Genomic DNA, 14,695 nt, shown 5'->3' with positions numbered 1-14,695 from the left:
GTAGTTATGTATAACATGTACACAACTATAGACATGGTCCCACTCCTTGCGTTTATAATTATGTACAATATGTATACAACTGTTGTGTAAGAGTCATTTATCTTTTCAATAATATAGCTAGACTGAGTTATGGCTTTTATAATTGTAGTTTCTTTATTCAGAAGTTTAAAATAATATATATATATATATACCGGTCTACGAGATTTTACGGATTTGCAATTAGTTTCATGGAGTATAAAATTTGGCTGATAACTCTTTGTGATAAGCGAAAAAAAAAAAAAAACAAATAAGTCCCTACACTCAACTTCTGTCCAAATTTTTAATGGAAACCATCAAATATCATGTCAGTACCAATCATATTATAACATGTGTCGTCCATAACAATATATATATATATATAGAACAGGCCAAAAAAATCAAAAACAAAAAAACTTTAAGGGATAATTCGACCTCCTCTCATTTGGCTAAAAGGGGTGGCTCGACCATCTCTCACAAAATTTTGTTTATATATATATATATATATATATATATATATATATATATATATATATATATATATATATATATATTGTTGGTGACACGTGTTAAAGTAAGATCGATGTTGAAGTGGCATTTGACGGTTTTCATTAAAAAAAAAAAAATAGATGAAAGCTCCATGTAGAGAACTGTTTTTTTTTTTTTCCTTAACACAACGAGTTGTTAGCCAATTTTTATACCCCAAGAAGTTAATTGCAAATAGGTGAAACCAATTTTGCAATTTTTTCTTTAAAAATATATGAGTAATGTTACACACACTCCCGCTTTTTTACACCCTTAAATCATTTTTAAAACCACAATTAGCTTTCATAATACATATATATATATATATATATATATATATATATATTAAAGGAGCCTTCTATGGATCATGGACCCATGGTGTGTTAGTGTTGTATCTTAAAAGGTGGCCCAGGCTTGAAACTTAAATGTGGGCTCTGATAGGCATGCCGGGGCTAAATTTGGGCCTTCTTATCATACTACGAGTTAAGCAGCCAACCTAACCTGACCCAATCAACAGTCGGTCTTGGAGTTTCACAAAGAACTTTTTCATTCCTTTTGTTTGTTTGTGTTTTCTTTTTTCTTTTTTTAATTATTATTATTATTATAGTGTATTTATTTGGTTTGATCATTTTTATTTATCTAAAGGACAATAATAGGTGTTCTTGTAAATGCTAATTTGAAGGTATGATATATACCCCAAAAAGGTCAAATGTAGAATATTATTTAAATTTATGTTTCTATATATTTTGCAACAATTGGTGTATGAAGCAACCAATCATAAAATTTGTGGCAAACATAACCTTTTGTTAATGGGTGCAAAGACATAAGTTAAAGAGTATTTAATACTTCACGTTTAAATGAAATCAAACTGTAAGCAAATATGAAGAAAAATACATCCAAAATTCTTTAATTTACATGTTTTAATTTAATGATTTCGATCCTATTATATTATATTCACTATTTACTTAAAAAGAAAAAAGAAAATGATTTTCATAATGTCTAAGACCAAAGTCTTAAAATATAAAAATGGTTAAAATTGGCAGAAATATACTCGGTAAAATACTTTAGGAATTTTAGAAATCTTGATCATGAGACATTACCTTAACCTTCAGGTTTAAATATAAATTATTTCAATCCAATTATATTATATGCATTACCTACTCTTATTATTATTATTATCCAAAATGAGACTTAACAATCCACGATTTATATGACTCTTTTATCATGCTAGTAATCACTTAATGATCTTCGTTTTTTGTGAATGATTAAGAGGAGTTAGTCCATTTGATTCGAACCGAAGGACTAATCACACTATATGATCACAGAAAATTTAAAAGACAAATTTCCAACGATTTTATCTTTCAAATTATTAAGAAACTGAGTAACAAATATGAAAGAGTTAATATGGAACTCACTTGTCCAAACAAGTTTTGAGCTGTCCGTCCACTTGTTTGGACAGATGAACCCTATAAAAACTTTCTTGCATTTGCTGTCTAAATTGTTCGAAATCCGAATTCAAACATTTCTATGTTTTTTTCCTTCCAATTGCCCTAGCTAGCTAGAAATCGCCAAGAAACATCCATGCCAGAAGGTTATAGAAGTGTTTGGAAAAAAAAAGGGTTGCCGAATAATGTGCAAAAGCAAAGAAGGTTACTGGCATTATTGAAACCGAAAGTGTCCTATTTTATTAGCACTTAACATTGTTCTAGAAACTGTCTTCGGGACCATGACATCACATGCTATATGTCATCAATTTATTTAAGAAACCCCTTAGTATAATATGGATTCCAAACATTCACTGCCCCCGATGTGAATGAGTCGAGTTACTTTATCCCTCGGTCTATTAGTGAATTATTTTTTCAAGGATTGTGAAAGACGCTCCACTAGAATATTCTTGTTATTGCTTCGACTTATATTCTCCAAAAAGTAGATCCCGCTCTAATAGCTCCGAATAAATTAAATACATGCATTAAGATATGTAGGCTTCTTATTCGACAATAACGAAAGCACATTTTCACTATTTCATATACTAGTGAGAAATGTTAGGAGTACCAAATCTTTTACTAAGAGATAGTTACCAAAAAGTTGTGGAGCTTATTCATTTGATACCCGCAACATTTATTTTTATTAATTGTTTTGATCATCTTCAATGAATAAGTATTATAGCATCTTGGTACTCATATATTGGTAAAAGATTTGGTACTCCTAACATTTTTCATCATAAATTACAAGAGTGCCGCTAATGGCATTATAGTTTTTACGGAAAAGTTCACATCTCTCTTAGATTACTATTCAATAGGTAATGTCTTCCCCAAATTTTCAATTGAGACAATATCTCACAAACTAATAAACAACTGTCAATGTCTCCCAAGGCAACAAAAGGACAAAATGGCTTTACAAATTTTTTAATAAAACAAAAATACCCCTATAAATTCCAAAAAAAAAAAAAAAAAAAAATTGAAATTTTTTTAAATAAAAAAAAAAAAAAAAAAACTTTTTAATTTTTCGTTTAATTTTTAGATTTGGCCACCTTGGTTTTTATGTATTTCTTATTTATTTATTTTTTAATTTTATTATTTTATTAATGATATTTTCGTCATTGGGGAACATTGACAATTTTGATAGTTTTGAGGGAACATTGTCTAAATTAAAAGTTTGGGAGGGACGGTGACATTGTCAATTGGGTGGTAGTTTAAAAAGGTTATGCGAACTTCAACCTAGTTTTTATTATAAGTCTTTTACAAACTGATGTGATAGTTCACGTGGACTATCAAGTCAACCACTGAATAGTTAAATTTGTTTATCTGTTTAATTTTTTCACTCATGGTACACTCATGTATACTGTTGCATGAATTTGTAAAGAATTATTGATTGATTTCTTCAAAATGGGTTTAACGTTTTGATTTAACATAATTAATTAACAAAAGTCAACTTTATTGTGTTCATGAGATCTGACTTTACGATACGAATTCTTGACCAAAACCACATCTCATAATTTATTCCACCATATATTCTTCACCTTTTGACTTACAATAGGGTTGTGGTACTCTATTCACTTCATTAGGGATCTTTTGATGTAAATAACTTCTAGAAGATAACCTTAAAAGAAGAGTAAAGTCTCTCTCTCCCCCCTCAATATGCCTTAAAAAACTAATTAAAAAGAAAGTAAAAATAAAAATTACTAAAGTATACTTTTATATCCCCCTTCCACTGTTATTGCTAATAAAAAAAGAACATTTTTATATCAATGAGCATGGTGGGTGGCTTCCATTTTGATTAAGAGTTCTCCCATGGGAATGTCTATATATCTATATATATAGAGGCTAAGCTTACCAATTGAGGCCAGCAATAACTCCCTTTTTATCAATCTACTCCTCTAAGAAACACTTGTCTCGAGGCTAGAGCCAATGTTTTAGCAGCAGTCTCTTTTGTGGGGGTAATTAGGGTTGGGTGCTGAAGCATGCAAGACAGACAAAGATATCCAAGATGATCGAGGGTATGGTGGAGCTCTGTCGCAAGAGAGATGACACCGGGTGTCACAAAAGATTATATATACGTAACACTCTTTGTCATCTCTTTTGGACAGAACTCCCCCCAATCCCTCCCTATTCACCTCTCTTTTTCTTTCCCTCACTCGGTTAACGACTTGCATGCTTTATTTATACAAGGAATGATACTCTTTACACCGATTCATTTATTACACTCATTTTATACTCGCTAATTAACGTCACATGTTTTAAGCGATTTTTCTTTTCTTTTGTTTTTTTTTTAAATGACAGATATTAGAAGCCACTTAAAACACGTCACGTAACTGGTCATGGAAGCCTTGGATCAAGCTTACTTTAGAAGAGCAAAAGGCCCGGGGACAATAATATATATAAGGTAATTAAAGATATGAGTTGACTCAAGACTCTAGTGTGATTCTAAGGTTTATTATCGATCTACACACTTATGGTTTTACATGATCTGAAGAGGGTCTATTTTTCTATTTATAATACAAAGTTAGAATAAGGGATTAATGCACTACGTAGGCAGGCAGATAACGTGCTTTACTGTAGTAGTTATATCATAGCCGTAGTACACATTATTTCATGGATTTTGATCCCCGACAATCTCTTGTCTAAAGAAGAGAAGGCAAGGAAAATTGTAGGGGTATTTTGAGATGGTCTCTGCTCGATCAAGCAAAGATCGAAATCCCACTCAGTACCCGAGCAATGTTCGAGCACCTTGTTTGGGCCGGCACGTAAGCACCTTGCTTAGATAAAGAGCCTGTGCTCGGACAAAAGGCACGAAAATAATAATAATAATAGGATCTCAAATTACAAAGGGTCTTGATAATCTATATTATCATTCAAGCATCCAATTAGTTTTTCGTGCCAAGAATATTAACTCATCCATAAATGTAAAATAGGGACTAAATCAGAGAGGGCAGAAGAGAGTCATATATATATATATATATATATATAGAGTAATGTTTCTTACACAACTCTAATAATTTTTTTTAAGATTAACTATTGAATATTTAGGACCCAAAAAACAAATTCAATAATTAATCATTAAAATAATTAGTTAGAATTGTGCAAGAGTTATGTAATAATCATTACTCATATATATATATATATATATATATATATATATATATATATATATATATATATAAAAATTGTAAAATAGAATAACTTAATTTTATTTTTCATTGTTATTAGTTTTGTATATATAATAATAGTTTCATTAGAATATGTTGATAATGTGCTCATCAATTTTATTAAAAATAAAAAATAAAAAATAAATCTTGTATTTATATATTGAGTAGATGTTAGGAAAAATTTGTACCACAAGTTGTCATGCAGAGAAAGTTTGTTATTTATAAGATTAATATTAATATATAAAGAATCTCATTGGTACTTTTTCATTCATAATAATATTATTAATTTTTCAGTCATGTCGTAAATTTTACATGGATGAAAGAGATTCCTAACTAATGTAATTTGCGGTATTGTTTGTAAAGAACTTAATATCTTTACTTCTTGGTTTTAGTTTTTCTGAGATTTATATAAATGAAATTTTTATTAAAAAAAAAAAAAAAAAGGTTTGTAACTCCAATACTAAATTAATAAAGTACATTAACAAAATTGATAAATTTGAGATGACATTACAAATTATTTGATTGATTGAATGGTTAAGTGTAGTTTTTTTCTAAAATATATGGTCTCTCTCGAACTTGTAAAGTTTGTCTCCATATAGTTTATTCATCTTACTGTTAACGGATCTTAGCAAAAGTTCTCAAAATCTTTGAGTCTTTATTTTAAATAGAATAAAATCAAGAATCATATGATTCATATATATATATATATATATGTTCCCTAAAGATATGTAGATAATGGTGTTAGGCAAAGATTGTTAATGTGATTTTTTTTTTTTTTTTAGTAGCAGTAAGAAGTGATTAGTGTGATATAAAGTATAAATAAGTTATCAATTTTTTTTTGTAAGGAAAAGTGAAAAAAATTTGTTTTGCAGTGAATTTTTTTTGTTTAAAAAGTGATTGATGTGATATAAAAAATGAAAAAAAAAATAGAATGTTTTAAAATTAACTTTCTTTTTTTTTTATAGAGAAAAGTAGGGGTGGGGAAAGAGGTTACTAAACAGAGCAATATGCTAGATACTATATTTTTATTCTATAATTTTTTAACAATGTTGACGTGGCACTTCAAATTAATTATTAGATCTTTTTATTTATTTATTTAAAAATAATTAATCTAAAAATTAGTTAAGAGTGTCACATCAGTCTTATTGAACAAATGTTACATATTATTAATGTCTAACGTTTCTCTTTTTTGCAGATGTGAATAAAGAAATGCATTCTTATGTTCTTCTTTCTCATATTCTCTCGTTTCGAAGATTAACTATTGAATGTATAAAATTCACGTATAAATCTTACATATTCAATAATAATTTTCAGACCAAGAGAAAAATACAAGTGTAGTAATAGCATATGCCTTGTGAATAACTAGAGTCATATTGCACTATGTGGAAGAAGATTTGTAATGAGGGAAAGATTTGTCTCACAATTAAGAACCAATAATTGGACCAACGAAGCAATTATGAATTCAGATGTCAACTCAAAGAAAGTACTGTGAGCCTTGTTCAAGAAAGGTACTCCAAAGATTAGGATATCCTTATTCCAAGATCATGCCTTTTAGATAGCTAACAATTATTTTGGAAGAAAAGGGCCGTTAATTTTATGACCCAAAAAAAAAAAAAAAAATACAGAAATATGAGTGAGGGCCAATAGACTCAAGAACAATTAGAACAGTACCTTAAAAAAGTTTATTTTTAAAAAAATAAAGAAAAAGAAGAAAGAAAATAGGCCAAATAAATGATCTGAGTCAATATCTTATTAGCTGCTAAGCCTTTTCCCTTTACTTTAAGGATCATCATCCATGCCTACGCCACTCTACCTTATCGGCTACTGCACGCATTACCACCAACTTAGATACCACTTGTTAAGGAAATTCACATATAATTATAGTATGTTTGGAGACATTTCACTCAAAAGCTTAAGCCTACGAGTTTAGAAACAACTATTTAAGATTAACCATTTACACTTATAATATTTTTCTAATGTCGGACTCGATCTTCTTTTCACACCTACACGTGTATATCCTCAACAATGATTCGTATAATTGCACTTGCTCTCAAAGAGTGGTAAACTCCTTTTGGAAAGTAATTTTTGATAAGCTTCTAGTAAAATTTACATGAACTTCTCTGGCAGTCAATAAACTTCAACCCAAAGACTCTCTCTCTCTTTCTTTTTCTTTTTTCTAATTAACCCAGATATTTAAATACCATGAAATTTCCCTTGATGTGTTATTGTACCCATTTTACATGTTATGGAGTTGAAGCATCTTTAGACTCACTGGTGGGCTTTTGGCATGGACCCATAGTAATATGATTATTCAAAATATTTCTCTTGGTGGTGTATTTCCACCATACACAAGCAGATTAGAATCATTAGATTCCCCAGACCCTCAACCTTTTGTACCCAATAGTAATTAAGTGGGATTACCTTTAGAGTAATGCTAAAGGTAATTATCTCACAAAATTGATTTGGAAATTTAAATAAATTATTGATTTTTTATTTTTTATTTTTTTAACAATGACCTATCTAAGGGTCGATTAGAACTGTCATATCAGCATTTTACCGTCCACTCTTTTTCTTTTTTAATTAAAAAAAAATGAAATAAATTACTGTTTATGTATTATGTAAAGAGGTGTTCACATGTTGAGGTGTTCACGTGAACCTCTCTTGAGTTTTATTGTTTAGTGTATGCTGACTGTTCCTCAAAGATAGGGATATAATTGCTTAAAATATGTTAAATCATCACTTATTTTAAAATAATAAGTTGATCCGTTACGAATTTAATTATTTAATTAATATTTTTACAAAAGTACATATATCCCTTTTCAAACTATTATTCTATTGTTAATGTGTCCCTCAAACTGCCAATTGAATCAATGTCTCCCTTTAAACTATCAAGAAATGTCAATGTCCACCCCTAAAAGATAAAAATAACCCTAAAAAAGTTTCAATAAGACAAATATATCCTTATAAATTAGGAAAAAAAAAAAGAGAAAAATGAAAATTCAAGGGGTGGCCCAAACTAAAATAATATAAAACAAAATAAAAAAGAATAACTTTTCGTTTTTCTTTTAAATTTTATTTTTATTTTTTTTAAAAAAAAATTGTTTTGTGTTTTTGATTTTAAGAATTTTTATAATTTTATGAAAGACATTTTTGTCATTGTGGGGCACATTGACATTGTTTAGTAGTTTATGGAAGTACATTGACATAATTGGTAGTTTGTAGGGCACATTGACAGTTGGGTGATAATTTAAGGGGAGTATGTATACTTTTTTCTAATATTTTATTACTCTTCCTCAATAAATGTCAAACTTGGAACTTTTACTTTATACCATGTCAAATCACCATTTATCTAAAAAATTTAAACTCGCAAGAAAGAGTAAATTTAATAAATTAATTAATATTATAACAAAATCCTACCAAGTTGCTTGAAAATTCTGTTTTGGTTATAATTGATGCAATTACTGGATATATTCATCTGAAAATGTTAATGAAAGCAACATGTTCTTGCTCCTAGTATCTTCTGATAATAAAATTTTGAAAGGAGCTCCTTTCCTGCATTCATTTCTTCATGCTCTGTAGTTTTGCACAATTGAAATACAAAGGATTCAGCTCATCTAAATGCTACTTAAATTCACTTTATTAGTCTTGGTAGACTAAAGAGAAAAAGGGAAAGTTCTGTAAAACAACAGTCTCACACCATTACAACAAAACACCCTCTCTGTACTGTCTACATGACATGCGCGCAGAGGATCCAATCTACAGCACAAAACCCAGCAAAAGCAACAAGGAAGAGAATAGGAGAACAAAATTGTTAAACGGGTCAGTCAACTGGCTTGCACCAGATGTAGTGGGAGAAGGACCTGGGCTTCCAACAGGAGTGAACTTTTCCTTTGAGCAAGTGTAGTTACAGCGACTAGAACGAACAACTCTGTACACACCACTGCTGGCAAGGACAAAAACATCCTTGCGGTTGTCCTCCCCGAAGGAGAAAATATAACCCAAAGCTGGAAGAGAACTTCCTGGTACAGAGCTACATTTTAGAGGAGAGTCACCTGCACAGCTGAAAGGAATTACACTACTGGTAAAGTTCCCACTGTCTACTGGATTCTCTGTGCCAGCCCATAGGGAAGTTGCATACAAATCTGCGTACAAGTACCTGAAAAATTGAGATCCAGTGACTTGTTAGCAAGGATCAATAGTATTGCAAAGGTCAGAAGGCAGTCTCCAGAAAAATCTTCATTCTTTTTTTTTGGTTGATGATTAAAATTTGTCTTTGACAGTGCCATTACTCTTAGGACGATCTTCAACTTGTCATATCTAGAAAGAACGACTACAAGCAGAGACGGACCGATGGAATCCCTGTGGCCCTATTATAAGAACCCAAACTTTATTATAAAAACCCAATCTTGGCCTCTTTACATCCAAAGATTCTTCTAATTTGAATAAGTTTTATGTGAAAATCAAACGGGGTTTTAAGGTCAATTGATGATTTCATAATGTTAAATACATTATCATATGCGTGTCAGCATATGTAACCAAGGCACCAAAACAACCAAAACAAAAGAACTTAAAGATAAACCAAAACAATCAAACAGGGTCTGAAGTCAACTGATTACCTACAATGCCTTCTAATTGTTATTTGATAACTATAGTAGTTTTTAGTTCATGAGAAACGACCAAAAGAAAGAATTTAAAAAGAAAAAAAAAAATGAAAAAAAGAAAACCCAAAACAACCGAGAAACATCAAAAAACAGAGAAAAAAATAGTACATAAAAGAAGAGAAACTTAATTACTACTGCAAGGCCCTAAGCTACAAAGTTATTGGTTTCATGCTTTGGCCCCCAGAAGAATTTCTGGTTCCTTCCATGACTATAAGTCTCATCCATTGTAAGACACAGATGAAAAAAGCTTAATTACCTTCCATACATGCAAGGATCAGTCATAGACCGATAGAAATAGCCCCCTGTGATTGATGCTGATCCTTCCTTACTTACATCAGAGTGGGAATATCCCATTACCGGAAATATTGGGTTTATGGAACTCGGAGGTGTATTTCCGCCAGGTGAATCTGGAGGAGTGTAAAGAAGGGGGCCCTCATAAACTCGCCAGCCATAGTTTCCATCCTTGGTGATCATATCAACCTCTTCGTAAAGATCCTGTAGGTGATAGAAAATGTCAAACATGTTCAGAAACTAGCGGCGAATTCTAGTGCTGTTTCTTATTGCGTCGCATTTGAACAGGCGAGATAAAAATGAAACAAAGATGCATAATCATAGCAGAAAGAAAGTGAAGCAACCCTTGAAATTTGAAATGCCCTTACTCTAAACCACTATAAATGCTGTTGGAAACACAATGGACTCACTTCAAATTTTATCTAGAACCCAATGGATTACAGATTTTATGAGCAACCAAACGCCTACAGAGGATACAAAAAAGATAAGAAATTGCCCAAGATTATAGGAACATCATTTGAAGCCATTAATAAACGAGACTAAACTATTTAATCCATGGCATTAAGCAATCTTACAGATGAGAGTAAGGCATGTTCTACAGGCACTGAAATCAATCAAGGGCTTTTATTTTTTTCAGAAAAAGCCAGTTGCAGTCATGTTTTCATGTAAAGAAAACCTACCAGATGCTTTCTGAAACGGAAAACTTTATGCAATCATTTCACCATGTCCTATTCAAGGTTAAAGAATATATTTTGACAATTCCCCCACATATAATGAAAATTAACAAGTCCAAGTCAATTGCTATCTGAAATAATTGCCCGTATTCTCTCCATTTAGAAGCTGGCTATTTCTTCTTAAACTTATTGAGATCTTTTTTCTTTTGTGTGTATGTACATGTGATGAGGGAATTTTTTTTTTTTTTTTTGGGGGGGGGGGGGACATTCAAGAATCAAAAGAATAGAATTGGCAAACTTCCACTGGTGGAGTGAAAGGCCAAGCAGGGGATTTGCAAAATTTTATCTGCTTTTCCTTGGTTCCAAAAGGTTTCTCTCCATTACTAACTCTCCAAAAAAATATTTGAATATTTTGAGTGGCAAGTTTATTATAAAATTTTCCTCAAATATACAATTGTTGTTATGTTGCTTACGAAATAATTAAAGAATGATTGTCTGTTGGGTTCACTTCCACTACAGTAATATTGAGGTTCTTTTAGTTCACTTAACAGGCTGTCTAGGTTAAATACTGGTAGCACAGTAACGTCCTGTTAAAGACTATATGAAGGGAAATTTCTCAAACCTGCCCAGTATCTCCACACATGAAGTAGGAAGGCCTTTCTGAATCAAAACTACAGCGCCAAGGATTTCTTAATCCATAAGCCCATATTTCAGGCTGCAATTGAGTATCTTCCTTATAAGGATTATCGTTGGGGATAGAATAGTTTCCCCAAAGACCAAGTTGATTAATTTCATCTGCACCTGAAAAAGACATTAAAAAAGGGACAAGAGTGAGACAAAAATGGTGAACTACTAGAACTATGGAAGTAAACCAGCTCCGTATTCACACTGCTTCATTGAGAAAGGAAAAGTCATGTCTAGGACCACCATATATATAGTCTGGATTAATTTCTTAGCCTTAGCAAGTGGATCCATGTCAGAACAAAAAGGAGGGTACATATAGAGATCCGAGGGAATAAAAATATGAAAAATGCAGTAGCTAGGTTTAAGTAATGGAAATCAATAACAAGCTATATGCACAAACATTCTATGCTGATACTCACTTGGTAAGTTATTTACATCAAGCCTCATAATCTTCCCAAGCAATGATTTCTTGTTTTGGGCAAAATTGTAAGGATCACCTGTACCACCACCATCTCCCATCATGAAGTATAAATACCCATCTGCAGGTCCAAAGAGTATCTGCCCTCCATGATGAGATGTAAATGGAAGGCCCATTGTAAATATCCTCCTCACTTCTGTTGGTTTGGCACTTGTTGCCTGGAAAAAAGAGTGAGAGTCATTCAGAACCATTTGGGATTAATTACCAACTGAAAAATTTTGAGTGCAGAGACTGTACCAAAGAAGGCTGGGATGAGGTACCATTAGCAGAATACTCTGCAATAACACTTTGGTATTGGCATGGCTGGGCACCATTGTCAGATCCTAGCTTTGAAGGATCACAATTAACGTCTGAGTTACATGAACATCTTCCTGTACATCCTGGCCACTTAACCTTATCACAATTGAAGGAAGCAAAGAATCGCCCATTTTGTGCAAAGTTTGGATGAAATGCTATACCCATCAATCCAAATTGAGTATCCAAATATACTTCATCAGTTAGGTCTACAAAGGGATTGGATTCATCAAGGTGCAATATGCCTCCCACTCCCTGATCAGGAATAGTTGCCAACCAAATCTGTCCTTGTTGGTTAGCAAAAAATGCACGGTTTGACCCATCGGGATGAGGAACCATGGTAAGGTAAGATCCATTACCTATTTTCTCAAGGCACAAGCCATGTGGGGGGCTAGGAGTTCCAGTGTTATTTAGCGTAACAGGTTGGCCATCAAAACACACTGATCCATCCATGGACGCTCCACCAAATGCATTGCAGAAATCAGTTTTTGACTGCCAGTATTCAGTCAGTTTGCTAACATTGGAATTGTTTGGTAATCCAGCTTGACCTTTTAGTGAAGGGGCAAAGGGAGAATTCAAGAAAGATACGTTTTGGCATGTATCCCACACACTGGAGCAGAAGTTATTCGCTGCTTGCCTAGATTGGGAAGAATTTGCTGAAACAGTGGAGTTGCAAAGTACAGGAACTGGCCGGGGTGTAGAATCAACTGTAAAAAGCTCAGCCGAAAATGGATCGCATCTCTATAAACCGTGGTAACAAAGGAATGAGCACATCATAAATCTCGTTTCAAAAGAAAATGATTGACACAATGAAAACAAAGAGAAGATTCACAGGAAAATCAATTAGCATATTTAGGTGCTTTTTTGTTCAATAAGTATAACTTGAACTTGAGGACTTCATACCAGCAGGAAGCTAAGTTGAAAAAAAAAAAAAAAAAAAACCCTTATGAATGGGACACTCAAAATATGTATTACATATGCAACATCTGGAGAAGGTATTATTCAACACTTAATTATGAATGCAGCATCTATTTCTTCTTATTTTTTTTGGATAAGTGACTTCTTCTATTCATCCAAATGACAACTTATAAATTGGCCATGAAACAGAAACAGATAGACCAATGACAAAGGGTTATGCAGAAAACAACTTCTAAATAGGAGCAGTACGTATTTAGGATTAAATGTGAGACATTCTATCAATAGAAGGCCAGATACGACCTGCTCAGCTTACACAAAATTCTAAAAAGCACCCTCTAAAAACCATTAACAAGCGGAATTTTTTATTTATTTATTTTATTATTATTTTTTTATCATAAAAACTTCTTACCGCGCAAAGTATTGATGTCATAATAGAAGCACAACTAGGATCAGAGATGTTCATTGCTTGGAATTGCTTCTGTAATTGTAAATCTTCTGTTGAGTTGCAGCAGGTGCTCCCATTGTAAGGACAAAACTTCAGTGTGGTGTTCAGGGTCAACGGTGCCACTAAACCAATTAAATCAGTAGAAATGACAAGTCAATTCAGAATTGAGATAGATACTTAAATATAAGGCACTGAAATCTAAAATTACAAATTGAAACCTAAGAAAAAATAGAGAGGAAAAAAAAAAGGTGCGAGAGCCAAACCCACTTGAATCTATGCATAAAGGTTTGGAAAAGGAAGGATCAAAAAGCAGCAGCAAGCTACAAAACAGGAGGGTACTGGCAAGAACGCGGGCCATCTCAGCAAACAGAGAAAAAAAAAAGAAAAAAAAGCAGATGTTCTTCTATAACATCTCTCTCTCTCTCTCTCTCTCTCTCTCGCAGGATAGTCTAAAGCACCAATAGTACGGGACTGACTTCCAGGAATAAATGGAGAGCCATAAGAAGAGGAGACTCTCTGGCAGTTGAACGTGAATACGTGATGCCCATATTCAAATAATCTACCTTTCAGTAAACATCTACCATTGGCCCATCCTATCTCTCTGAATATCCAACTTATTTATTTCAGCTGAAGGGACTTCATTTTCAGCTCTCTCTCTCTCTCTCTCTCTCTCTCTCTCTCAGTGTATACGATTGACTTTCACAAATTCTTTATTCAGAATACAATTTCCATGGTGGTAGTTGAGAATAATCCCACTGGCTTTCCCACAAACACAACTTGGACAGATCTTGGTTGGTTCAGTGTGTCCTGTGTGCGCGCATTGATTGCCCTCGCGGGTCCAATTTTTCCGACCACGAGCCATAAGACAAGCCTAAAAATATTCAAGTACGAATGAACACCCACTTGCATTTCAATCAGATGCTGACCACGACATTTATAACATGACAACCGAAGAAAGATTTGATTAGATATATTGAAGTTTTATCTAGAAGTAGAGCTCTCATCTAGATAAATATAAGAGACACCACATGGCCGTCATCAATGATGGGTCAAAGTCTACTCGCA

General features: G+C 32.6%; 1 protein-coding gene across 1 annotated transcript; it reads right to left on the bottom strand.

Moving 5' to 3' along the window:
* Positions 1 to 8,795: 8,795 nt before the first annotated feature.
* Positions 8,796 to 14,472, bottom strand: LOC133875004 (HIPL1 protein). The gene is made up of 7 exons (XM_062312970.1): positions 13,898 to 14,472; positions 13,595 to 13,752; positions 12,211 to 13,008; positions 11,915 to 12,131; positions 11,434 to 11,612; positions 10,103 to 10,341; positions 8,796 to 9,341 (listed from the first exon to the last, which is right to left on the bottom strand). Exons 1-7 carry the CDS (start codon positions 13,986 to 13,988, stop codon positions 8,942 to 8,944), a joined length of 2,082 nt encoding a protein of 693 aa, XP_062168954.1. The 5' UTR covers positions 13,989 to 14,472; the 3' UTR covers positions 8,796 to 8,941.
* Between the last annotated feature and the right edge of the window lie 223 nt (positions 14,473 to 14,695).

Source organism: Alnus glutinosa, chromosome 8 (assembly GCF_958979055.1).
Source record: "Alnus glutinosa chromosome 8, dhAlnGlut1.1, whole genome shotgun sequence".
Classification (NCBI taxonomy): domain Eukaryota; kingdom Viridiplantae; phylum Streptophyta; class Magnoliopsida; order Fagales; family Betulaceae; genus Alnus; species Alnus glutinosa.
The sequence above is the reverse complement of the archived record's forward strand: the minus strand, read 5'-3'. Positions and strand labels throughout refer to the sequence as shown.